The sequence below is a fragment of the Balaenoptera acutorostrata genome, chromosome 9 (assembly GCF_949987535.1).
Source record: "Balaenoptera acutorostrata chromosome 9, mBalAcu1.1, whole genome shotgun sequence".
Taxonomy (NCBI): domain Eukaryota; kingdom Metazoa; phylum Chordata; class Mammalia; order Artiodactyla; family Balaenopteridae; genus Balaenoptera; species Balaenoptera acutorostrata.
The window spans coordinates 45,890,975-45,917,282 of NC_080072.1; the positions used below are offsets into that span (position 1 = coordinate 45,890,975).

General features: G+C 50.1%; 1 protein-coding gene across 4 annotated transcripts in view; it reads left to right on the forward strand.

Moving 5' to 3' along the window:
* GALNT18 (polypeptide N-acetylgalactosaminyltransferase 18) overlaps positions 1-26,308 on the forward strand; it is a 346,389-nt gene that overhangs the window by 170,951 nt on the left and 149,130 nt on the right. For 3 of the 4 annotated variants that reach the window (XM_007174925.3, XM_057552862.1, XM_057552860.1), the window contains exon 3: positions 12,662-12,828. The exons of the other annotated variant lie outside the window; for it this stretch is intronic. In XM_007174925.3, coding sequence (XP_007174987.2) covers positions 12,662-12,828 — 167 coding nt within the window. The remainder of the gene's footprint in view (positions 1-12,661; positions 12,829-26,308) is intronic. 4 annotated transcript variants of the gene reach the window in all.

Sequence of the window (26,308 nt, forward strand, 5' to 3'; positions counted from 1 at the left end):
AATTCTGCCCCACCCTCCCTTCCATCACCTCTGGCTGGGCCCTTATTTTGTCTCCTTTCTTGGTAATCTGACCACCTTGTCATCTGGCTGAGAGAGGGCCAAAGTGTGCTCAGTGCCTTATACACAGGACAGAAGGTAACTAGAAGGAAAAAAAAAAAATCCATCCAACTGGTTGCTAGGTAGACTTCATTAGTTTATTCATCCAATAAATATTTATTGAGCACCAAGTGTGTGCCAGGTACCCAGTAAAGCGTCAGACAGGGAAACCTCAAGGAGCTTACACTGTAGTGGGATCCAGAGTGGAAGGTGATGGTATCAGAAGGCAAGTGACCAGAACACTTGCAGAGGATCTCCTGCCTCCTTGGGAAGGAGTCATCCATGCAAGTTTCTAGTAAGTCAGGGACTGCACTTGACACCCACGGAACCCCGGTCCTCCTGGGGCCTCTGCTCAGGGAAGCAGCACCTGGAGGTTGACGTCTGCAAGGAGCCTCCCTTTACCAGTTTTGGCCACCCTCCCCTGGAAACGGAAGTCATCTCAGGTGGCCTTGGCTTGAAGCAGGATTTCGGTTCTCCAGCCAGAGGCTGAAGTTAGGCCGCGGCATTGAGAGCGCTGAATCCTAGCCATTAGACCACCAGGGACCAGTGGCCAGTGACAAAGCTCTGGCCCATCAGCTTTGTAGAAATAAATTTCTACAAAGAGACGGAAAGTAGTGAAACAAGTAAAGTGTTTATTAGGAGGAAAAAAGAGTACGTGTGAATAGGCACACACGGGTGGACTCAGAGAGAGAGTAGCACCCTCGTGGTAGTTTGAATCACTTATATGGGGCATTTCTTCCGGGTTTCCTTTGGCAGTGATCTTGCTTTGCCTGGTTCTGAGTCCTTATTTGGTTTATGTGAGGGTCGTCCCATGTGCGCGCGCCCATCTCTTAGCCAAGATGGATTCTAGCGAAGAAGCCTATGGATAGGTTGACATCACTCCCTTTTTGACCTTCAAGGATCTTTTCTGCGCATGTGTAGTCGGGAAGGTCTCCTTGACCTCAAGAATGAGAAATATGTGGTCTCTATCTTTTATCTGGGCAGGGCTCAGCTCCTCTCTCGCTCTGGCTATTTTGGAGTATCTGTCCACAGGGAACAAGCTCCAGCGGCTCAGCCTGAGGCCCATCTATCTCCTGCCTCAGAAGGACATGGGAACTGGAAATGCCACAGTTTCATTAGCCTCATCTGGGGTCTTTGATCCATGCAGAGAGAGGGCGTATTTCCTCCGGGCACCAGGACACTAGGCTTTTGGTGAAGTCAAAGTGCCATTCATTCTTCCTGCATTATTGTAATAAGAGAACAGAGCAGGCCCCTTGGCCATCCAGGTGGGAAGACCCAGGGGGGACAGGACAGTGGTTGCCTCTTCTGGTGAGCCTCCTAGACCTCACCCCACGTGAGGCCTTTGCCACATCTGGACAGGGGTTTGCCTTCTTGCTTCCTGGGGTGAAAGACACCGGGGCCTCAGGATCGAAGGGGAGAGAAAGTCTGCCTCTCAGTCTGGCTGGACTTTACTCCATCCCTCATGTCCCCAGATACAAGCTCCAAACATCCCCATGGCTTTCTCTGTGTCCCTCCTCCTGCCTCCCAGTGTCCCACCTGCTCCTTCTTATCTGTAGCCTCCAAAATAACCTCCCAGAGGCAAAAAGAGAAGAAGGGAAAGACAAGTCTTGATTGGGGTGTGGACTACCTAGGTATATATATTTGTCAAAACGCATCGAACTACACACTTAAGATCTGTGCATTTCACTGCATATAAATTAAACATCAACTTTTTGAAAAATTATGGTGTGAGAAAGAGATCAAGGAAGTCCTTTGCCTGTGGGATGGAGAGGGAGGATGGAGGCGACATCTTTAGGGAAGTCACTGAGAAAATGGCTTGTGATTGTGGGGAAGGAGGATCATGGAGGGCTAAAGCAAGCTTGCCAGATCAGGACAGGAAGGTAAGGGTGGGCCTCCCACCCCAGTGATGGCAGGTGGGGTAGTTAGCATATTGGTACTCACCAGCTCCGCAGCAGCCGGTGCCTGCCTCATTCTTTCCTGCAGGCAGTGGGTATTATTTCCATACAGGGGCCAGGGGATATAAGGGATGAGCCCCTGATCTAGTGGGCATTGGGTATGGGTAGGAAAAGGAGGGGCTTGTGGGCTCCGGCTTCAGGGCTGTCACATTGCCATGGCAACTCTATGGCCTACCTCTAAGGTAGCTCAGGGCAGAGCCTCCAGCAGGTATTGCTTCCTGCCTCTTGCTGACAGATCCTCAGAGGCCCCTGAGCCATCAGTAATGATGTTGCCTTTCTCGCCAGCATCCCCTGAGGTCCATATCCCTCCCAGGAGTGAGGATGGACTGGCTCTTGGGTTGACGGGTGGGTTAAGGCCTGGGGCTGAGGCACAAGGGGCTGGTAAAGGGGATTGGATTATTTTCTGCAGCCCCAGGTGGGAGCAACTGGGGCAGGTCCACACATACCCACCCACAAAGGAGCCCTGGGTCCTGAGCTGGAGAGACCCTGTGTGAACATCCAAGTGGAAAGAAGCAGGATGAGATTATAGAAGAGAAAGAGTGCAGCCTGGAGCCAGGGCTCTGGGTCCCCCTAGGAGCAGGTTAGGGTCCATCCAAGGTGGCTGTGGGTATTTACTGCCACCACTATGAGGATGGTCACCAGGTTTGTGTGTATGGATCGGAGGGCCATGGGGTCTTCATGGTGCAGCCTCTAGACAGGCATCTGAGATCTCTGAACTTTGGGGGTCAACAGTGCTGGCTTCGTGAGTGTGTATGGCAGGCAGGATAATGGCCTCCCAAGGGTGTTCACGTCCTAATCTCTGGAACCTGTGAATATGGAATGTTACATGGAAAAGGAGAATTAAGGTTGCAGGTGGAATTAAGGTTGCTAATCAGCTGAGTAAAATAAGGAGATCATCCTGAATTATCTGGTTGGGCCCAATGTAATCACAGGGCACTTGAAAGTGGAAGAATAAGCCAGAGAGATGGCTATGTGAGAAGGACTCAACCAGCCATTGCTGGCTTTGAAGATGGAAAAGAGCCATGAATGTGGGCAGCCTTTAGATACTGGAAAAGGCAAGAACAGTATCTCACAGATTATCACCTAGAACCTAAAGAAAGGCATGCAGTTCTGCTGATACTTTGATTTTAGCCCAGTGAGACCTTTGTCAGACTTCTGGCCTCCAGAACCAGAAGATAACAAATTTGTGTCATTTGAAGTCACCAAGTTTGCAGAACTTGTTTACAGCGGCAGTATTAGTATCAGGACACTATACAGTGGCCCCTTTTGCACAGGATCCTGAGAAGGCTAGAAGGGCTCTGCACTTGGTTTAATGATCTGCTGTTGCTGTGGTAAAATTCTTAATAATTTTTCAACAGGGGACACCATATTTTCCTTTTGCACTGAGCCCCACAAGTTATATATCTGGTCCTGGCAGGGAAGGGGGGGTGGTTTCAGGTGAGGAGCTGGGACATGATTGCTGGATCATCTGGGGGTTGCTACGCTGGGGCTAAGGATTTACACCAAGAGCCACTACTTGCTCACTTACGTGGCAGGCACTGTGCAAACTGCTTAATGTCTATGTTGTCCTTTAACTTTATCCTCTAGTCTCTCTGGGGTAGTTATTATTATTTCCATTTCATATAGGAGAATACTGAATATTTGCAAGGTTAAGAAACTTGGTCAAGCTCCCAGCAGTGGTATGTAGCAGAGCCAGTATTTTTACCTGGGTCTGTGTCTCCAGGACACTACTCAGGCCCCTTGCCCCGCCCTGCCTAGGGGAGCTTTTCTAGTTTGGGATTTTGGCTCTGTGGAGATGACCCAGAAGTCTTTGAAAGATGAGACTTCCATGAGGGCAGCCTCAGGACAAAGGGGATAAAATCAACACCCTGGGTAATGAATGGTTCTGCTGTTGCATCAAAAACGCTGACTACACAAACACAGGGAGAAATACTTCTTAACTGGAGCAATCTGGGAAAATGCTTCTGGATCCTAGTTAATTAAACACATTATGGGCCAATAGTATCACATAGTTGTTCTTAAAGCTGATGTAATCTTGAGCTGTATTAACGTCTTAAAATGAGGAGGCAATAGTTTTGTTTTACTCGGATCACAACTGCAGAATTGGATTTTATGGGATATAGAGAAAGTGGCATAAGTTTAGAGAATGACTCAGGAGAAAAACTGAGTAACCTGACAAACAGCTGAACTTTTTGCTAGATTACAGAGTGATATGTAGAACCCAGTTCCCTGGGATCCAAGGCCAGGTCTGTCACTTACAAAACTGGTTGACCAGCAAGTTACCTAGCCTCTCTGTGTCTTGGTTTTCCTATCTGTAAATTAGAGATGGTAATACAAAGATTGAATGTGTACTATACATAGAGCTCTTAGAACATTGCCTGACATCATAGTAACTGCTATTTAACTCTTTTGCTACTTTTTATCTGGGTCTCTGATTTGTAAAAGAGATGGCCTGGGGGACATGGTCATGACTTTAAGTACCAGAAGGACCACAAAGTGGACAAGGAACCACACGGGACAGGCCTTCCATCCTGGCACTGGGTGAGGAGGGCCAGGTAGGCAGTGTAGGACAGAGTGATTTCTCCCCAGCCCCAGAGTGCTGGGCATCAGAGGCCGGAGCAAGGCTCTGCTGGAGAGTAAAGATGCCCCATCCTCCTTTTTCCCACCTGTCGGGCCTGCCTTCCCCTACCCCACGTTCCTCAGCTCTCCTTGCCACTGGCCTGGCCCGCTCACCCACAAACTTCCCACAAGGAGATGCTCGGTCCCTTGTGTGATTTTTCCACCAGAGCCAGCTGACTTTTATTCCCTGGGGGGCTGTCTGTGTAGTCCCAGGGACCCCATTTTCCCTGGATTTCTAATAAGATGTTTTAGGAACAAATGGTCAACCTGCTTCCCGTTGGCTGTTTACATTTTAATTGATTCATTTCCCTCTTGTTCCACTTACAATCTACATTTGACATAGCAGATCCTTTCTCTAAATCAACAGCGTCCCCTGAAAGGATGTTTGTAGAACTTCTGCCTCTGGATGAAAGCTGGACATTTTGATGATCACATCTACTTAGAAGTTTACCTGTAGTGATTCCGGTGTCAGATGCTCTTCCAGGATCAGGCTGTGGCCCATTTCTTTCGCCTTGCAGACTGTTAAAACTCCTGTTCTCAGATGTCCATTGTCTCCTCCACATCTGAGCCAGACGTGGCCTCCTGCCAGGCCCCCGAAGCCCCTGACTACACTAGGTAGCCCCACTAGCTCCATGCACACCCTCTGGCTTATTGGATGATCTGGGCTTATTGCTGTGGTCAGGCAGGGAGTATGTGTTCAACTCCATGATTCCCATTCTGTCAGGCCGCAGTGGGATTCCCACCCACAACGTTTTCCCGGGCCTGCATTCATTCCACTGTTTGCTATTCGAGCATTTATTCATTTGTTCGTTCATCCAGATACCCGGTGTTTTCTGAGTTTGTACTCTGTGCTGGACACTGTGTGAGGCACAAAGGGGACCTGGTGAGCAAAGCAGATATGGTCTTGACCTCATGCAGCTTATGGTCGAGTGGAGACACTGATGTCTGTTAAATAACCATGTAAAAACACGTTGCCATAGCATATAAGAAAAACGAAGGAGGCTGTGAGAGTCTAACAGGGGGATCCGATCCCAATCCAGGAAGTGCAGTGGGTCTTTCTTTGCTAGGGTAGGTGTGCTCTCATGGAGGAAGGCACTGAACTCACTCAGATGACCACAGATGGCTGGGATTCTTTGTAGGCCAGTGTCTATACAGTCACATAATCACACCAGCAGAAGCCACGTATCCAGGCTCTGGAGGAGGGCAGCGTGGCTCAGGACATCCTGGACAGGCTCGAGTCTGCATCCTTTCTGTTCATCTCTTAGAGTGCCGTGTCTCTAACAGTGACTGTCCACATCTGCAGCTCACTCAGTGACAGTGTTCTGTTTCCTCCCCCATCATTTCTGCTTCCGTCTTCTTAGGGTACCTCATGTTCAACCTCCCCATGAGAAAGGGCTTGATAGGGTTGCTGATCCTTCTTCAATATTACGAGATCCGGCTATAAGAGCTCCTGGGCTAGACTGCTCTGTACGCTGACCGCCAGCCCGTCGATAGCTACTTGGGGCTCAGGAAGCAGTCTCTGGTCCCATGAGTTGTGGGCGGAATGGTGAGGCCACCTGGCAGAGGACACAGACAGCTTCATACAAGGAGTATATATGGGGAGGGTTTATCTCAATGGAAGCAATGGGACAGGAAGACAATTTTAGGCTTCACGTGCCCAGTAGTATTTTATCATATTAGTCCACATCATCCTACTAGACACACTACATCTGCCCCATCTTTCATCAGAGTTGACCTGGAGTGACTTCCATTTTGCCCCTCCCTCCACCAGGTCTTTGGCTTATCACAACACCAGTGTCTGGACAGATGATCTCTGGGTGGGTGTGGAAAGAAGGTACAGTCCCTAGTTTAGCAGGAACTATGAGTACTGGCTTTGGAGGCAAATGAGCCCAGGTGTAAGCCCTGGAAGATAACTTACTGCCTCAGCCCTATTTCCCTCATCTGTAAAATGGGGATAAAATGTTTACTATATAAGACTGTAGGAAGGAATAAAGTTCAGAGGGGGCAAAAAAGACTAAAAACATCCGTATATCTCTTAGCATGGTTTATGGCAAATCATAAGCACTCAGTAAACAGAAATTAGTACTATTGTTACTTCCAGATATCCTGTGAGGAGTCCCTGGGCAGTAGGGGTAGCTGTACCGTGCAGTCTCTGAGCTCCAGAGGTTGTGGTGATAGAGATGCCAGGCACAGGGAGTGGAAGTCTTGACTGCACTCATGCCCAGTGAGAACCCCCATATTGCCCTCATCCTCAGCTCTCATTAAGCCCAACAGACTGGTCGCTGGCAGGCTGGGAGCCTATCTAATCTGGAAAGTTCTGGAAGAAGCCAGAAGTGTACCCAAGTGAGGCCAGAGGAGGATCAAGCAAGTCCTGTGGGTACAGGTAGAAGGGTGGAGGCCGGAGTGAGGACACAGATAGCCGTAAGGGACAAGAAGGCACTGCTGATCCCAGGGTTTATGCTCTAGGTGGTTAATGGTGCAGCTGAACCCTTGTGTGCTGACCATGGGTACAGGGTAGAGCCTCTCTAGGAGAAACCTGGGAAGAAAGAGGGGCTTCGGGCACTCAGGGGAGTGGGTACCTGGGAGTGTCATCTTCTCTCTGTTTGGTCCAGGTCAGTCCCTCCTCCACTCCCAGAATCCAGGCACAGTTGCACCTGGTTCCCTGTACACATTGGCCAGCAGACCACAGCTCACATTCTACTTTGATCTTCGCGCTGGAAGAGGTCAAGCAGCCTCCATGAGTCATGCTCTGATGGACCGGGAGCTCGTAGATTTGCCGAGCTCACAGGGAGGGGAGAATCCATCGGTCCAATATGGGGGTGTCTGGCTACTGCCCTGGGCGGTACCCAGTGGCAGGGCGCCTGGCTCGGCCTTCCTTAGTCTGCCACTGCTTCCCTGCCTCTCGCAGGTAGTGGCAGCGCTAAGGCTTTTGATATAAACTTGCCTCATCAACAGCTCCAAACCATGTCAGGGAGCTATGCTGGGAGGCTCCCTACATAGCCGCTTCCATACCCACACCACCTCTGTGTGCAGAGATGGATGTAGTTGACTTTGTCATGACCATCAGTCCTGGCTTATTAGACAGCCATAGTACTCCCCTCTCAGAAATGCCTTGTTTTTATCTCTAGTGGAAAATGGCTCAACTTTGAACAAGAATAAAATAAAAAGGGAACTTTTATGGTTAATTTTACAGGAGAGTGTACCTCTTCTCAAAATGTGTAAGGGACCGGTCTGGTACAGTCAGGCTTTCTCAAGGAGCACGAATAAGGAAGGGCCAGTTACACCTGGTGGCTCCTCCGATTCTCACGTCCCCTGGCCCTTCTCTGGAGAGGCGAGCGGAGAAGGGGAGGACAGAGGCAGACACCAGAGCAGGTGCGGACGGCAGGCTCTGGGAGCAAAGGCTTCGCTGGCCAGACCCAGGAGGATGCAGGTGCTGGGGGAGAACATCTCAGTGTGTGAATATGAGAGGCACAGCCCTCGGGCAGAGGCTGGTGCTGGTTTGTGGGTGAAGTGGCCGGACTCAGGAACAGAATTGCTGGGCTCGGGTCTGGAACAACTTCTTTGGAAGGCCTTGGGCTGCCCCGCTACAGGCAGGCTTCTGTCCTGAGTTCAGTATCTGGCAGTGATGATGGTGAGTGTGACCGGCAGGTATGCAGACATCTCACCTGACGTGCTGTTCTTCTTCCCTCTTTTGGCCTCTCCTCTCAGCCATGTAAGTTCTGCTTTGATGTTGAAACAAAGTAGCAATCATACTGTGTGAATGTGTGTGTGTTGGGGACTTTGAAACGGATGCTATCAGTTTATTCAAGAGATGCAGGCTGAATGCCTGCTGATGGCCAGGAACAGTGCCGGGCAGAGGGCATGCAGTTATGAGCAAGATCTGCCCCTACCATCAGGAAGCTGTGGTCTAGTCATAGGATGACCAACCCATCCCAGTGTGCTTGGGACTCTCAGTGTTGAAACTGGAAGAGTCCTGGGCAGACCAGGATGAGTTGGTCACCGTGCCTAGTCACAACAGTGGTAAGGGGATGTATGCGTCTTGTGGCATTTGGTGACGACCAGGCACTGGCTAGGAGGGAAGTTTGCAAACTATTTCTTTAGTGAGACATCTTCCATTCACCACATGTGAGATAGAAGATCCTGAACTGTACAGAGAAGACACCTCTGATCATTGCTTCTACCTCCCTTAATCTGTGACAAGATATGGAGAGCAGGGAAGTGGCTTGCCCAGGATTATGCAGCAAGTTGGGGCACAGCTGGGTCAGCATCTGGGTGGCTCTATTCGTCCCCCTCCCCTGCAACGTTCTCTCCCTATAAACTATCCCACCTCGTCTTTCTTAACCTGCCTACCCTTCACCTGCCTGCTCACGCAGACCCAGGTTTAGGTTAGATGCCATGAGGTGTGGAGAAAAAGCACCATGGCTGTTCCTGGGAGGGCCCTGAGTGGCTCCCAGGAGAGAAGGGGAGGGAGGAAGGAAGGATTTAAGGAGGTCAGGACATTTGGCCTGGAGGGATCACTTAATTACAGTGCAAAGGAACTGAGAGCCTGCTGGAGACTGAAAGTAAGCAATTGGGGCCACATATCCAGGGGAGGGAGGGTGGAAGAGGAAGGGCCTGCTGGTGGGAGAGGACCTGACTCTCCTTCAGAGGGAGGAGGCTTGTATGAAAGGAGCATGCTGAGATCAGTGGCACGCATGTGAAATTTAGGCCTTATGCAGGCATATCTTGTCTTACTGTATTTCACTTTACTGTACTTTGCAGATACTGCATTTTCTACAAATTGAAGGTTTGTGTTGTCATATGATGGTTAGCATTTTTTAGCAACAAAATATTTTTAATTAAGGCATGTACATTGGTTTTTTTGGACATAATGCTATTGTACACTTAATACACTACAGTGTAGTAGAAACATAATTTTAAATGCACTGGGAAACCAAAATATTTATGTGACTCACTGTATTGCAATATTTGCCTTATTTCAGTGGTCTGGAACTGAACCTGCAATATCTCCTAAGTAGATAAAATACTGGATAAAATAAATAAACCTGTTAGTTTTGTTCAATTCCAAAAACCTACTATATGCCACACCCTGGCTTAAGGTTGGGAGCTAGCACAGTAGCAAAATAAAGTCCCTGCTCTCAGAGAGGGTCATTATAGTAGAGGGAGACAGGCAATAAACACACACAAATGTGATGCACTCTCCTAGGTGCTCTGTTCAAAAGGGCTGTTAAGTAACAACCTTGTTCGAAAGAGTCTTCCATGCGAACATAGTGATCAGCAGAGTTTAGCTTGTAAAACAAATGTAACATTTCCACTCTGCTTGCAGAAAGATCATCAGGAGGCAGATCCTAGACACAGCAGCTGCTCAAGCCATCAGGACGGCCGTGGCCGTTACTGGGAGACATTCAACTTGGTCTCCTTGGAAGGTGGAAATGGAGTGGTTAGGCTGAGAATTAAGAAGGGAAGAGAGGAGGAGAAGGCAGTTCACCCCTAACTCTGGAAAAGACTTGAGAACCACCTGAAGCTTGAGATAGTGAGGCTCTGAGAACTCAGAGGAAACCCCTGGAGAAGTGGGGATGGACGTAGGGTCCCAGTCTTCATGCTGGTGGAGTTAGTGGGGCGGACAGTGAACTGACAGTGTACTGATATATTGACCTTATTAGGAGCTGTTCATTGTACTTTCATAAAAGAAAAATAAAGGTCATGTGCTAGTAGTCTGACCATATACAGGATTATTTTTAAACTGCAGTTAGCAAGTAGGTTGTATGTTAATACTTCTGTCAGTCTCCATGCTTAAGGAAAGGCCAGCTGCTGGTCTTGATAACCGTAAATAAGCACTAGCCAGGAGAATTATTTGACTGTTAACCAGCAACCTTTTAATTTCTGTTATAACAGTACTATTCACAACAACAAAAAAGTTTTTGGAAAGAGTCTGTTGAGCTTAAGGAGTCATTCCAGTCTTTCTCCTTCATTTAAGTCCCTCCCTCCACCTCCTCATCTCCTTCTGCCCTTTGCTGCAGTTCCATGAGCTGGTTCCCTCCGTCACCTCCTCTCTAGTCACAGCACGGTTCCCTTCGCCCCACTGGGCCTTTGCACAGCTCACTGTGGCGTGCCATGTGAGTTTCTGATCAGACCTCTCCCCTCACAGAGCCCTTCCCTGACCACTCCTTCTAGAACAGCTGCCAGGGCACCACGCTATCCGCTAACACCGCATTACTTTTCATCCCAGCACTTATATGAACTTGTATCATTTGTTTGCTTCCATGTTCGCCTGCTTCCCCCATCAAAGCATAAGCTCCATGAGGAAAGGCACTTTGTCCACGTCCTGCTGTACCCTCAATGCAGTACCTATCTCACGGAAGAAACTCAATAAATATCTACTCCATTAAATACAACAATGAATGAATTCTACACCAATCTGTTAACCTGATGGCTTTACTCAAATTCTAAGTATGAAGCAGATTTGGATAAAGGCTTGATTCTTTCACTTCCCCCACCTATCTTTGGTGAGAGAAAAGGAGAGCTGGAAATAGAATGGGAGAAGTTTCTGTAAATTTCTGGTAACCATAGAGACAGTGATTTTAGTTTATTAATCTCCTGCTCTTAAGCAGGCTGGGGCCCCACTGTGATTTCTCTAAAATTGCTCAGTGCTGGTTATCCTGCAGCCTTCCTCATTAAGGAAGAGCGGGCCCGTCCCTGTCCTGCAGCACTTTAATTACTGACGAGCAGAAGCCCTGCGCTCTTATGCTCATTATTGCATGTTCTCACCTGGCTGCACCTCCCACTTTGGAGCAATGCAACATGGTCACCAGCCTGGAACCCCTGGAACCATCAGTGGCCTGATCAAACCTCTCCCTGGGAGCAGGCAGCCTCTTTTCTGAGCCCAGGACCTGGGACAGGGCTACAAGTGCTGCTCTCTCCTTTCATTCAAGTATCCTGAAGATGGGAGCTCAGTGCCTTCTGGAACAGTATTTAGTTTCAGCCAGAGAAGGGCACCAGCAATGATTTCCTACCCATAAAGGCAATGCTTGCAACGGAAGGAATTGACATGCCCTTGGGAACCATGGCACTTCTTATGGTCTGGCCTCTTGATGGGATCTGATTTTAGGGTTGCCTGTTCCTCTTCCCATGGAGAATGGCACGCAGACTTTTATGATTTTGCCTCCTGTCCTTTGGATAAGAGACCTCCAGATGGCTTTAGGGTTTCAGTGGAGCTAGGGAGGAAATGGACAGTTAGAGGCAGTCTCTCCCCTGACCACTTCTCCCTGAAGGAAGAACCCTGGCGTAGATGTAAGAAGACCAGAGCCGAGATTCCATCTTGACAGCTGACACATGGCGGGGACCTAGCCTATCCAAGCCTCAGTGTCTGCATCTGTGAAATGAGGCTGGAATTGTCCTTCCTGTCCTCTAGTGTGTTGAGCCTCTGACTCTGGCTTCAACCTTTTCTGGAGGCTGAATCCCTGCGATAAGTGAGAGGTGGGAGAGGCCCCAGGCAGTGTGACTTCTGGAATGAGGCAGAGTGGATTCTGGCAGTAGGAGTCTCTGGAAGGAGACATATTTTTCTCCTGAGGCAGGTCATCTAAGGTCTGGCCTCACTTAGCCACTGGCTGCCATTTTGGAAAAACTAAGACTTTCTTTTGGTTGCATTTCCCATCCTACTGGATTTAGAAATATGGAGTCATTCTTCCAATAAACACTCAGTGACTGCCTGCCGGGTTCCGGGCCCTGCGCTAACGGTACAACTGTTCAGTTGGGGGAGTCACTGACAAATTCAGACTCTGTAGTGGGGCAAACCGGTTTCAGTGGTTGAGGGCCTGTCTGCTGTACACTTAGGGCTTATCTTAAGTATATCAAGAAAAAGACCCTGGGAAGGATCTGGACTCCCGAGTCCTCCAGCAAAGCTGGAGCCAAGACATGGGCGGGCCGGCACCCCGGGGTGACCCCAGCCAAGTCAGTGACAGATCTAAGCGCCCGGCTGCTCTGCTTTCCAGGTGCCGCAACCTCTCTTTCCCCAGCAGCCTCCCAGAGGTGAGCGTCGTGTTCATCTTCGTCAACGAAGCACTCTCCGTGCTGCTGCGCTCCATCCGCTCAGCCATGGAGCGCACACCTCCGCACCTGCTCAAGGAGATCATCCTGGTGGACGACAACAGCAGTAACGGTGAGTGTCCGGCCCCCTGCCCCGTGCGGACGTCTGAGCGGAGGGGCCAGCCTCTGTTCGGGGTTCTCGTTTTCTTGAGGCTCTCCACGGCTCTCCCTTCTCTTGGGGTGTTGCCTCAGAGAGGAGAGATTCATGATGGTCATCGCTCTGGAAGGTTCACTCCACAGTTGCACCCTCTCCACACTCCAGAGGGGCCTGGTCCCCAGGCTTTTCCTCACTGGCTGTCAACTCTCTCCCCCAACATCCTAGTGCAGTATGATAAGATAGATAGCCGTGACCTCCACCCCCTCCACATACACAGTGAACATTTCCAGTGACTCTTTTCTGTGAAGCATCATTTCATTTTGCTGCATGCCCTGGCTTTTGCATGGGAGCTTGTCCATTGGTGTTGGTGATGATGATGGTGGAGGTGTTGATGGTGCCGGTGGTGGTGGCCGTAGTGGTGTTGATGGTGGGGATGGTAGAAGACGTACAATGCAACGACAGCAGCAGAGCTGTTGAAAGTCTAGTCTCTTTTCTGGACGCCCTGTTCCTCATTCCATCTGGCCCGCGCAAAGCCCTAGGTGGCCAGCAAGCCCCTGTTGAAGCCCTCACATCACATCTCGCCTTCTCCAGCTACTACCAGCTACCTCTTTCCCTTGGTGCATATTCCATGGCTTCTGATTCCTCCCACATATACCATCCGCATAATATTCTCCAAGCTTAGAGACCACGTATTGAGACAGTTTAAGAACCAGTGCTCTTGGGCTTCCCTGGTGGCGCAGTGGTTAAGAATCCGCCTGCTGATGCAGGGGACACGGGTTCGAGCCCTGGTCCAGGAAGATTCCACATGCCGCGGAGCAACTAAGCCAGTGTGCCACAACTACAGAGCCTGTGCTCTAGAGCCCGCGAGCCACAACTACTGAAGCCCATGTGCCTAGAGCCCATGCTCTGCAACAAGAGAAGCCACCGCAATGAGTAGCCCGTGCACTGCAACGAAGTGTAGCCCCTTCTCGCCACAACTAGAGAAAGCCCGCGTGCAGCAACGAAGACCCACCGCAGCCAAAAATAAATAAATTAAATAAATTAATTAATTAAAAAAAAAGAACCAGTGCTCTTGATAGGACCATTAATATGAATGTGCTATGGATAATGCATGACTTTAAAAAATAGACCGCTGGGTCACAGGATCACAGAGTCACTGGGCTTGTGTTATCTTTAACGTTTTCTCTGATGTCAGGTAGTAAATTTCCCAGTGAATCCGTTGCTGTAATGACAAGTTCAGATGAGCAATTTGTGTTTTGTTATCAATTAAAGCTGAAACGTATCAGATAACTGAAATATTTTTCATCTTAATAAGCAAATTTTCTTTTTCATTTTACTATCATGTAGAAGCGAGTGTAGAAGCGATGCTGTGAAGGGGATTTTAGAGCTTTCTGAAGGGCAGTGCTTATGAATCATTTAACTCTCATTGTTCCATGGACGTGAAGGAAGGAAGAGGCACCTAAGGGTGGCAGCAAGTAGGCAGTGTAGTTTTAAAGGTGATGGTCTATTGTGAGGGAGACCTCGAGCAGCTACCTCCCATCACCTTACTTGGGTCCAAGGAGTGGAGAAAGCTCCCATTCCCCAGAGGCTAACACCACAACAGCTTGACTAGGCTGCCCGGGTACCCTACCTTGCTCTACCCGTGCCGGCTGGCCCCCCCACCTCTTCCACTGTAAGGAGGCCAGGGATGGAAGAGCCATCCTTCCAAGGGTGATGGCATATCCCCCAAGCAAGAGGTATCCCCAGGCACCATCCCACCGCACCTCCTCACATCACAAAAGAGAGAAGAAGCATCAGGAAGAAGGAAATCTTGAAGCCTTTCATTTCTGCCCCATGGTGAGAACTTTATCATGGCCTGAAGGAGGCCGTTTTGTCGTTCATTCATGTGGGAAAGAGGGGGAAAACTGAGACTGATTTTGAGAAATTTAGATAAGGAAAGTGAGCCAGATATAGAGGATTTCATATTTGAAATTAAACGGTTTGGACTTTATTTTGTAAATGGCGACAACCGTGAAAGTTTTTGGTAAGAGGAGTGATGCAGTCAGGGCTGGGCAATGAAGAGCTTTGGCTGCGGTTTTTATTGCTGTTGGGGGAAAGGGGCGTCCCGATGAAGGGAACTGGATGAGATGGCAGTTGCAGCAGTACAGGCAAGAAATCAAGGGCTCTGGAGCAGTGGTGGATGTGGGGTTGAGGCTGAGGCATGAGCCTGAGAGATGCCATAAAGGAAGCATCTACTGGGTCTCTTGACTAACGGGCTGTGGTCAGATGGGCCAAAAGAGGGCTGGTGAACGATGATTCAGCCTCAAGCCAGGGTGACTCAGAGGATGATGGTCATTCCCTGGATGGGGGGCAAGAGGAGCAGTGGGGTGGGTGCAGTGTTCTTCATCAGGGATGGGGAGCTTTCAGACCCGAAGCTCTGGGAGGTATTGCAGCATCTTGACTGTGGTGGTGGCTACACAAGGCTACACATGACAAAATTGCACAGAACTACATGCACACACCCAAATGAGTGCCTACATTACTGGAGAGACCTGGAGAAGCTTTTCCATTGTGGCAACGTCAGTGTCGTCGTTTTGATATCGTACTACGGTTGTGTAAGATGCTAATGTTGGGAGAGGCTGGATGAAGGGTGCATGGGACCTCCTTGTGTATTTCTGTGTACTTTCCTGTGAATCTGTAATGACTTCAAAATATAAAGCTAAAACAAACAAAGGCCTTTCCCAGAAGGTTCTAAGCCAGTAGGTTTGAGGTGGGATCTGGCCATCTCTCCTTTTAAGAGCGTTCTTGATGATTCTGTTGCACAGCTCTGGTTGGGAACCTCTGGTTTAATGAATAGTATGTGGCATCGCTTTTGCACACGTTGAGTTCCAGTGCATGGTGTGAAGGGAGAGAACTCTGAAGTCTGAAGTCATGGGTTCTGGGATCCTCTCACTGTGGATGAGTGACCAGGGAGACATCCCTCAACCCTCAGAGTCTTAGTTTCTTCCTCTGTAAAGGGGGATGGAAATCCTTCCTAGCTTGCCTCACCTGCCTGACACGGTCAAGTGTGTGACTGTGAGTTGAGTGCTGTCAGCAGTACCCCTCCCCAGCCCCAGCTCCAGTCCTGGGAGCCTGCCTCACAGCTGGCCAACTGCACAGCCGGCGCTTGAGAGGTAAACACGGGGATGTGGATTTGGAGTCTTGTACACAGAGCAGCCAAAGCCATTGGCTGGGAGGAGAGGGTAGCAAAGAGAAGAGGGGAGAACAAAAAAAAAAAAAGAAGAAGCCTGAGAGGATACTGAGGTAAGGAGTTTAGGAGTTAGGAGGAAGAAGGTTAGCTGGTGAGAGACAGAGAGGGAAGAGCCGGGAGAATCTGGAGGGCGACACAGTCTCCTCGGACAAAGAGAATTTCAGGAACGAGTCATCTGTTTGAGCCCACAGACAGGTGGAAGGACACGCAGTCTGGGAAGAAGCTATTAGATTTGGAAGGTGCAGATCACAGAAACCTTGGTGGGCAGGGTTGGGGATGGGGCCGCAGAAGCCAGATGAAGATGAAGAGCGGCTGGGAGGTAGATGTTTCCATCAGGGATTTTGACTGTGAAGGAGAATCGGGAGCTAAGGCAGGAGCTGGAGCGATGTTTTCTACCAATTAACCAGAGTCTCCAGTCATGACCCAGGATGACACACCACTCACACCCATACACACACACGTGCAATTGAAACAAAACTTTTAAGAAACAGTAGTTATTCTTATAATGTGCAGAGCGCTCTGATATGTTCATTATAGATTGGTCTATGTTATTCGGTTCTATTTTGTTCTGTTGTATTGTGCTGTGTTGTGTTGTAGTTCTCTCTGTTTTGAAGGGCAGGTTGTTGTCAAGACTCTGACTGCACACTGAATCGCTTGGACAGCTTTTAAGAAAGCAAGAAGGATCGTGCCTTAGCTCTGGTCATTTAATTGGTCTGGGGAGGGGGTGCCTGAGTTCTCTGAGTCCATGGTGGGGACAGGGATTCTGAGGAGGGAGGAGAGGATGGGACCCAGGGCACAGAAACCAGGGAAGAAAGGGCCGGTCTTTCTCCCACTGGGGAGGAGCAGATGGGGGAGTAGGGAGGTGGCTGGAGGCAAAGGGGGGTTGGCCCCTGTGTGGATGGGCTGGGGAGGCGACCAGGAATGGGCATCTCTGAGACCAGCCTGTACTGAGCTCTCAAGAGAGGTGGCAGAGACACTGAGACTGCAGCTCTTGGAGGAAGTGAGCCATCTCTAGCCTTAGCCGAGGGCTGCCTGAGGGCCCAGCCTGGCCGGGAAGGCGGCTCCGGCCGTGTCCTTGACAGGCTCCCTCTGGGGCATCAGCCCGCTCAGCACAGGACTTTCATTCATTTCACGTCAGGCCAACTCAGCTCAGCTAACAAACATTCCTAGGGTGCCCAGCCTGGGCCAAGGGTGTGGAGGGAGTGACGGCTCAGATCCAGCCCCTGCCATCAGGGAGTCATGCGGAAAAAATGCAAAATGGGATGAAACTATTATAATAGGACTCGGTTTCCAGCCTCAGTTCTGCCACCTCCCGGCCATGGGTCTTTCACTTTGGTTTTCTTTCATGCCCTGTGGGGACATCAGGCCTTGTCATGCCCTGTCTGCCCCGCGGTCTCTGAAGATACACGAGGTAACGGTGGTGAATGTGCCGTACGCAGCAAGGTTGGAAGGGTGCCCTAAGGGTGAGTTAAAATGAGAGAAATAAAAACAATAGCAACAACAATAGTAATAACAGCTGCCGTGCAGCCCCTAAAGGCAGCCCTGGCTTTTCTTGCCTCCCTAAAACAGTGCGCTGTGGTGGGAAGAGCACAGAATTGGCATTAGGCCATCTATTCAGTTCCAGCTCTTTCTAGCTTCTTGCCAGCTGTGTGTTCTTAACCTCTGTGAACCCTATTTTCCTTATCTATAGAATTGGGATGTATAATTCTTACCTCTGGGATTGTTTGGAGGCTTGAATGAGATAACGCATGATGGAAGGGATGCTGGTGTTTAAAACTCTAAATGAAGCCTGAGAACAGAGCTTTCGGGCTGTCTTCCAGGCGTCTGTCACAGGTTCTGTGTGCGCTGGTGCCTCGTGTTCCCCAAATCCCCCCGACTGTGGGCACCTTTGCTTTCTGTGTTTTCACAAACACAAAAAAGGGGCAGTTAATCACTGCTTTCTTCATCCAAGCTGCTCGAGACCTTTATCTCCGTCTCAGAAGCCAAGGACTGAAGACTCTGCAGATGGTCCTTGTGTAGGACTCTGAGTCTCGGTCCTTTGCCTCCTTAGCAATTTCCTAAACAAGCTCCACTCTTTCAGGGGCTGGCGCCTGTGTAGGATGCTGTCACTCTGCTAAAGTGGTCTCAGACTCTCATGTTTGATCTTGATTAGAAATAAGGAGAGTCATAGCAGGTACAGTCTTGCCTCAGGACATTTGCACTTGCTTCCCCCGCCTCTTGGAATGCTCTTACCCTGTGATATCTGTTCCTTTGCCTCTTCAGGCCTTTGTTCAAATGTTGCAAATCGCACCTTGTTAAAATGGCAGCCCCGACCCCGTCACTCCTCATCCCTTCCATGCTTCTTTTCCTCAACGGTATCTGTCGCCTTCTGATATACTGTACTCACTTGGTTACTCTCCCTTATTTATTTGTACGTTTTTCCTCTACCAGTATGTAAGTTCCATGAAGACAGGGACGTTTGTTTTGTTCAGTGCTGTATCTCCAGCACCTAGAATAGTGCCTGGTTCTTGTAGCTGTTCAATAAATATTGATTCAATGAAAGAATTCATGTTGATTCTGTAGGTCTGGGACAAGGCTTGGAATCAGCACTTCAATAAGCTTCCCAGAGCATTCTGGTGCAATGGGACAATCTCTGGGAATCACGGTTCTAATTGTTGTCCCCCATTGTCCAGCGTGCTGCAGCTGAGGAGCCCGGGACAGCAGGCACTTAAGCGCCCTCAGGGCTGGCCTCGGCAGCAGGCACTGCTGGGTGGAGTGTTTCTTCCTGGGGTGGGGCCCTTGGGACCTCTCTGCTGTATCCCAGGGAGATGGCATGAAAGGGGAAGGAATGCAGAGCAGGAGGGGAGCTTCTCTTAGGGTTACCCCAGCGTGGCCTGAACTCAGGTCCTATGCGTGGAGTCAGATGACCAACCTGAGCCCCCTCCCTTCTATGTTACCCAGCTTCTGCAGGCGCTCCTGACAACGGCAGCCAGGCTGTCTGCCCTGCCACTCCGAGACAAAGTCTCCCCTCCCTGCCTCCTCTTCCTTGTTATCTCAAGGCAATGGTGGGACCACGGCTCAGAGCCTCCTGGTTTTAATTACCTTGCTTTTTGGTGAATCCCAGTGGGCCAGTGTCTTTAGCTGGGACTGAGTGATTCAACCTTTATGGACCTCCAGAGGGAGGGAAGCACCAGGATTTGCAGCTGATAGAGTCATCTCTGCCTTTGATTCTTGGCATTCATTTACTTATTCACTCATTCATTCATTCATTCCCTCAGTGGGTTTTTCATGGCCACATACTTCGTGCCACATACTTTAGCTCACAGCTAAACACTTGCCTCGCCGACTCCACCCATATTGTGAATACACTCATATGGCTCAGGTATTCCAGTACCTGGCCCAGAGCAGGTGCTCAATGAACGTGAGCCCTTTCAGGCTCCCTCACTAGCTGTCCCAGAGTCACCCCATCCCACAATCCAGCCACCCCCACTTCCTTTGCTGTATTCAGTTTCTCTGTTTCCTTTCTTAACTCATGTCCTCTTTTGATAACCTTAAAAAAAATCATGCACTCTTCTTTCACGCTACTTGAAATTTCAAAAATGAACCTGAATTTGGTGACTAAAAGCACATCAAAGCAATGGTGATATCAAATATTCTTTTAAGCATCTCATTCCCTGGAGATTTTGATCAGCGCTTGGTTGGCAGTGACTTGCCCAGCCTACACCAGCCTTATGCTTGTCCTCTTCTGTTGCCTTCCAACAAGAGAATGGCCAGTTCCCAGCGCCACGCACGCTTCAAGCTGGGATTGAACCATCTCTCTCCTGGGCAGTGGATATCCTTCCCCCAGGAATCCAGCCTTCTCACTGGCCACGTTTGCTCAAAGATTTCCATGTCTTTTGGCAGGAGGAGGCTTAGAAGTAAGCAGGCCTTGAGAGACAGGCCAAACGGAGCTATCCCTCCGCCACCACGGTGTCAGGAGGCAGACAGACTGCCAGTCAAGCCCCAGGTGGCTCTCCGGTGGGGGACTGAGCACCCACATCGGGCAGAGACTTGCCAGGGCCCCGCAATCTGTGAGCGGCAGAGCCAGGGTGGGACCTCAGGTCTCCTGACTCCCGCCAAGGCTTGCCCCTCTCCACTCCATGCTGTGGCCCTACTTGTTCCAGTGGCCAGTCTTCCTATTGTCTGCACCGTATGTCCACGTGGTAGCCTGCAGCCAGGCCCCTCAGGTTTGCTTGTGGTGACTCTGGGACATTTGCCCTGCTTAGCTGTCTTCTGGGAATGACACTCGTCCCACACCTCCAGCCCCTTTGCCCAGCTCCAAGCTTCAGGGTCTGCTCAGGACCAGAAAAAGCCTTGAGTCACTCTGCACTACTCCCCCCGCTGGCTGGATCACATATGTGCCAGAGATTATTCTAAGTACTTTATATAAATTACTCAGCTCTCTGTGGCAACGGTAAGAACCATGATTAATGCCATCTTATATAACAAGGAAACAGGCACAGAGGAGAAAGGAACTTGTCCAAACACAGAGGTGGGCTTTGAACCTAGGCTGTCTGGCTTCAGAGCCTACACCCTTGACTATTAAACAAGGCTGCCTCTGGTGCACCGTGGGTCTCTGACTCCAAAAGATTTACTTGAATTCTGTCCTCATTCTCTTACCTCTGTGCACTCAGCAGAGAGAGATGTTGGGCAGCAGGGCCAGAGAAGGAAGGGGCAAAGAAGGCACTGAAGAGAAAAATGTGTCTGTCCCCTCAGCTGGAGCTCTGCCCGGGGCTTGGCAAGAAGGAGGGACGCATTGCACAGAGGCTTCTAGGCTCGGAGTTGAGTGGAAATCGTACAATTGGCGACCATGCTTTAGGTCACCTTGTGAGAGGGGGACAGCTTCCTATTTCCTTTGAAATAGGGGGAAGTTGATATGTTTGTGTGTGTGCACGCGTGTGTGCATTTGAACACGTGGGTGAATGGATATATGAACCTGTGAGTGTGCACTTATGCGTGTGAGCATGTGTAAGCCCTGTGAACAAGCATGTATGCACCTGGTGTCTTAGTCCATTCAGGCTGCTGTAACAAAATACCATTGACTAGGTAGCTTAAACAATAGAGGTTTACTTCTCACGTTCTGGAGGCTGGGAAGTCCAAGATCAAGGTGCTAGCAAATTCGGTGTCCGATGAGAGACTGCTTCCTGGCTCATAGACAGCTGCCTTCTCTCTGTGTCCTCACATGGCCTTTCCTCGGTGCCTGGGTGTGGAGAGAGAGTGAGCTCCAGTGTCTCCTCCTCTTTTTACAAGGGCACTAATCCCATCATGGGGGCTCCACCCCCATGACCTCATCTAAACCTAGTTACCTTCCAAAGGCCCCACCTTCAAATACCATCACCTTGGGGATTAGGACTTGAATGTATGAATTTGGGGGCACACACATTCAGTCCATAACACTGGGCTTGTGTGTGCTTGTGTGAGCCGTGGTGTGCAAGTCCCCACTAACTGTGGTTCAGCCCCTTCCACCACTACCTGGAGCACCTTCAATCCTGCTGAATGACAAGTAACCACACAACTGTGAATCATTGTTGTTTTTAATTGTTGGTAAGAAAATCACAGTGTAGTGACGAAATAGAATCCGAGCTCCCGGCTTGCTTGCCACCAGCTGCCGGGTCCCCCTCCACTCCTTGCAAAGCCCCCATCGTCCCTTGGCCCAGAGCCTGCCTAATCATTGTTTAATGTTTCAAAGATGCTGTCCTACACAGGAGATACTCATTCCAGGCTGTAAAAATACCAACAGCCTTGCATGCAGCTGGAATAATTGCAAAAATAAGAAAAGCAGAGAAAAAGAATGGTCTGACAGTATTGTGCTTTATGGAGCTTAAAGAATCCCATATAGCTAATCTAATTACCACTAAGAGTCAGGCAGCTTAAAGGTGTTTATACAGCCAGGCACGTGGGCTGTCAGCCTGCTCAGCAGAAGGCTTCCTATCACCACCACCCACCCCTGTGCCTTTGACCAGTGTGACTTCTGGGGCCCACCCACATGCCTGGGAGAGGGTACCCAGCAACCTCGAGACAGAGGCAACCGGTCCTGAACTCTGCAGGAGTCCTGGAGGCTCTCACTTTTGCTCCGTGCTGCCTGGGGCTGCCTCTCACTGACAGATTCATTGTTCATCACCACCCTGAGAGGTACTCTTGCCGTGGCCGCAGATTCGTGTCCTCGCATGTTGTCCGGCAGCACTCTCCCGAGGACCTGCCTTGCGTGACTCGAGCTCCTGGCTGCTCTGGGCAGCAACTGCCCACCTCTCCCTGCCCACTCAAGCCCTGACCCTAGGTCTGAATCTGCTTTGCCCAGTGACTGTGGGGGGAGAAGGGAATCAGATGAGTATCTCTGACAGATGCCATCATGTCAGTTTCTGAACAAACCCCCCATGGTTCTGCAGGTTACGCCCTTCACCAGGGTCCCCAGCTGAAGAGGCAGCTGTTCCCTGCTGGGATGGAGCCTTGTTCTGACACTCTTAGGCCTCTGGCTCCGCATCTAGTCCTGGTTGACCCTCTTCCTTGAGAGGCTGGGCCCTGCTCCCTGTACTACCAGGCTGGCGTCCTGCTCCCCTGGTTTGATCCACCTGCCTTCCTGCATCGGGGGGCTGGGACCTCCCACTGATAGGCCCCTCCCCGTGAAAAGAGCATCCTTAGTCAGTGATGCCTAGGTGTGCCCGGCCGCTGGGGACACTGCCTCTTTGTGGGCCTGCCCCAGAGCACAGTCAGTTTCTCCAGCTCTAACCTGTGTGATGCCAGTCTCCTCTCTGTCCTCACCAGCCACTCTGTTGAGGTCCTGGCACGTCCCACAACCGAGCCTGCCTGAGTCTGGCAATGGTGTGGGTGGTTCATCACCCTTTTGTGTTCCTTTACCAATAAAGGAAACTGACTTCGGGAACCAGGAACTCCTCAACATACTTCCCTGCCAACGGAGAACAACCCCAGGAGGGCAAAGGGCCTGCCTTCTCTGGAGCTCATGAGCCCCCTGGAAGCAGTCTGCAGCAAGGGAGCTTTGGACCATTTTGCTTTACAGACTAGCCAAGGTGACCAGTATTTGGTTAACAAAGCCAGCAGGAACCAAATACCAAAAGGCCCTCTTCCTCTGGTCAGCTGTGGGACCATCTGTCGGTGGGAAAATTCCCGGAGCTGGAGCGTTAAGCAGCGTGGGAGGAACCAGGAGAGGTGTCTCCTGCCCTCGGGTCAGGGGCCTTGCTGCCAGCAGCTGGGGGTCAAGCTGCCCATGGCAAAGGCCGGGGACATACTGGCCCAGCCCCAGTGCAACCAGCAGGAGAGGTCTCCTTGTCCAGCTTTGGCTCTCAGCCTATCTTGCTCAGCAGCTTGAAAAGACAAACTGGTCTTGACGACGGAAGCAGAGCTGACCGCTGGGAAGTGCTGTAAGCTGACATCCCCCTCTGCTTCCCCAATACCGAAAAGTGCTCAAAACCCAACAAATCATATAATTCCTACTGATATCAAATCTTTGGAGCATGGGATGCCTTCTGTTGGGACTGATTTCCTGAAAGGCTACCCCAAACCACGCAGCGACCCAGGTGTCCTCCAGCAGCTCCAGGGCCTGCGTGCTCAGCAAGAAGAGGGGCATGTGGACAAGAGTTGGCACCTGCGGCCACTCCAGCTGCCTGCTGCCCAGATCTGTCCTGCAAATTAGCCTCCAGAGCTCACGGGAGACTAGCACCCCCCTGTTTGGATGTTGCGGTGGGAGGTTGTGCTGGAGATAATGTTGCGGGCGGGGGCGGGGGAGCCAGTATAATTGACTGGGGCCTGAGAGTTCAACAGCAGGTGTGGACTCACTGCAGTGGGGGGGAGGGGCCGGGTTGTTTGTTTTTAATTACCAGGGCCCTAATCTACTCTCAGGGGCTATTTATTGGGCAACCACTCCATTTTTCTGTTTTTTTAGAGACTGCCTTGCTTGTTTGCTCCGGCCCACAGGGACCTCTTCTGCTCCTAAAATCATTCACATGCATTCATTCAACAAACCAAGCACCAGGTTCTAAGCTTGGCCCAGGGGAGGCAGTGGTGAACCAGATGTGTTTCCTGCCTCAGATAAGATCTAGACCGAGGACAGCGGCAGGCAGTGGACAGACTCTATGGCTCTCCTTTGGCACAGATGCAAACATGAGATGCCTCAACTCTAGTTGTTTTTAAAAGCCCGTATCTCAGGAGCTCAAGATGTAAGTAGAATTTTAGGGAAAGAGGCTCTTGAACAGAAAGAAACCAGGGGGATGTCAGATCAGTGAGCAAGAAAGCTATGTCGAGCAGCCGCTACTGGAAGGCTGGTTTTACTAGGCAGCCCAAGGTTGCCTTTCGACCCCGCCTGTACTGCTGGAGTGGGGGCTTGATTTTCATCTAACCAAGGAGGGCATCGCCTGGGTACCAGGATATGTGTCTCCATTGGTTTGTTCCTCCCTGGCCCCTATACTGCAACTTCCAGTGGCTTCCCCCGGCTTAGGTGCGTCTCCTCTGAGCACCTGACCTACTATTGGGGGTGGGGGCCCTGGTTCACTTTGCAGGTCCCTTGCACCTAGATGAGCTTCCCTTATGGGGCAGTGGGCAGCTTGAAGCAGGCTGTAATGTAAAGGTAGCCCTAAAATGTAGTCCAAGCTCCTCATTTTCCTGGAGGGAAAACTGAGATCCAAAGAGGTTAAATGAGTTTCCCAACGTCACACATCTGATTAATGGCAGAGCCAGAGAGCGACCCTGCTCCAGTGCTTTGCTAACCGTACTCACTCGTTCATTCAACAAATGTTCACAGAGTGTGAGGCATAACACCAGCATCAACGATCCAAGGACGGAGAAACAGTTTCTACTCCCAGAGAGCTCACAGCCTAGCGCAGCTGATAAACTATAGACAAATAGCCATTACACACAATGTAAAAAGATAAGTGCCACCAGCCACAGTGCTGGGGAAACCCAGGGAGAGGTCTTAGTCATTCTGGGAGGGCTTCCTGGAAGAGCTGGCTTTTGAGCTGGGCCTTGGGGATTGAATGGAATTGGGATATGGATATGAGGATGGAGAAAAGAAGCTGCCTCCGTTTTTGAGTCTTTCTAATTGAACTTTAGGGAAGGTGTCAGCATGATCATGTATGGGGCACCTGTTGCGTTCCAGGCACTGTGCTAGGCATTTGTACACGCTGTCTTCTTTAATTTTTCCAATATTTCTCCCCATTTTATAGATGAGGAAACTGAGACTCAGCAGTTATTTAGCCCTGAATAGAGGCTTCTCCTTTGATTCCTTCTTCTCTCTTTCGCACAAGGCTTCACCCAGTGACTTGTGCCCCACCAGGACTCTGATGACTCATCCGTGACTCTGATGCCTGAATGAAAATGGAGACAGAGAGATGGAGGTAGAGAGTTTGCAAAGCCATAGGGAAGGCAGCATCCCCCTTCCTTGGACAACATGGGGCTAAGCACAGAGCTATTTAGGATTTCTATCAGAATAAATTTCTTCCCCCTGCATATATACACCCCACCCCCAGGCTGGTAGATTCTTAGCCTAGGCAAATACTAACAAGAGCTACCATTTGTTTCTAAGCATCTTTGATGTGTTGCTTTGCTTAACCCTAAGAACAACTGTATGAGGTAGGTATTATTTTTATCATGTTCATTTCACAGATGAGTGCACTGAGGCTTGGAAAAGTTACAGGTTAACACAGCTGAGAAAGGCAGAACCAACATTTGAACCCAAGTTGGATCTGGCTGTAGAGCCTGAACACTTAACCTTGTCACTATATTCAGGGGTCTAAACTCAGTTACCTACCAGGGCTAGACAGATAACGTGAATGGCGGAGGTGAGGCAATGAGGACTGGTGGGGACTGCGGTGAACAAGAGAATGAGCCCAAGTTCATCCCAGACGGGCAGCCAATGCTGGCTCCAGCCTATTCCTAGCCTGCAAGACCTGCTGACCTTTTTCAAGTTGGAAATCACACTTTTATGTTTGGTGGGCTGAATAAGCCACATGGGCAGGCCAGATATGGTCATGGTCTGCCTGTCTGCAACCTCTATCAGATTGACTCCCAGTGTGCAAAATAGAAGCTTCTCTGGAGATGCTGTTTATCTCAGACATCCTTGATGAAAACTTCTCCATCTCACACTCTCTCCCTCTTGTGCTTGCTGGTTCCCACATCTCAGAAAGCCGCCAGTCCAGACAGGCTTTGTGCAGCTTCCCTTCACTGTGGGCACAAGTTGAGACATTCACAATGCACAGGCCA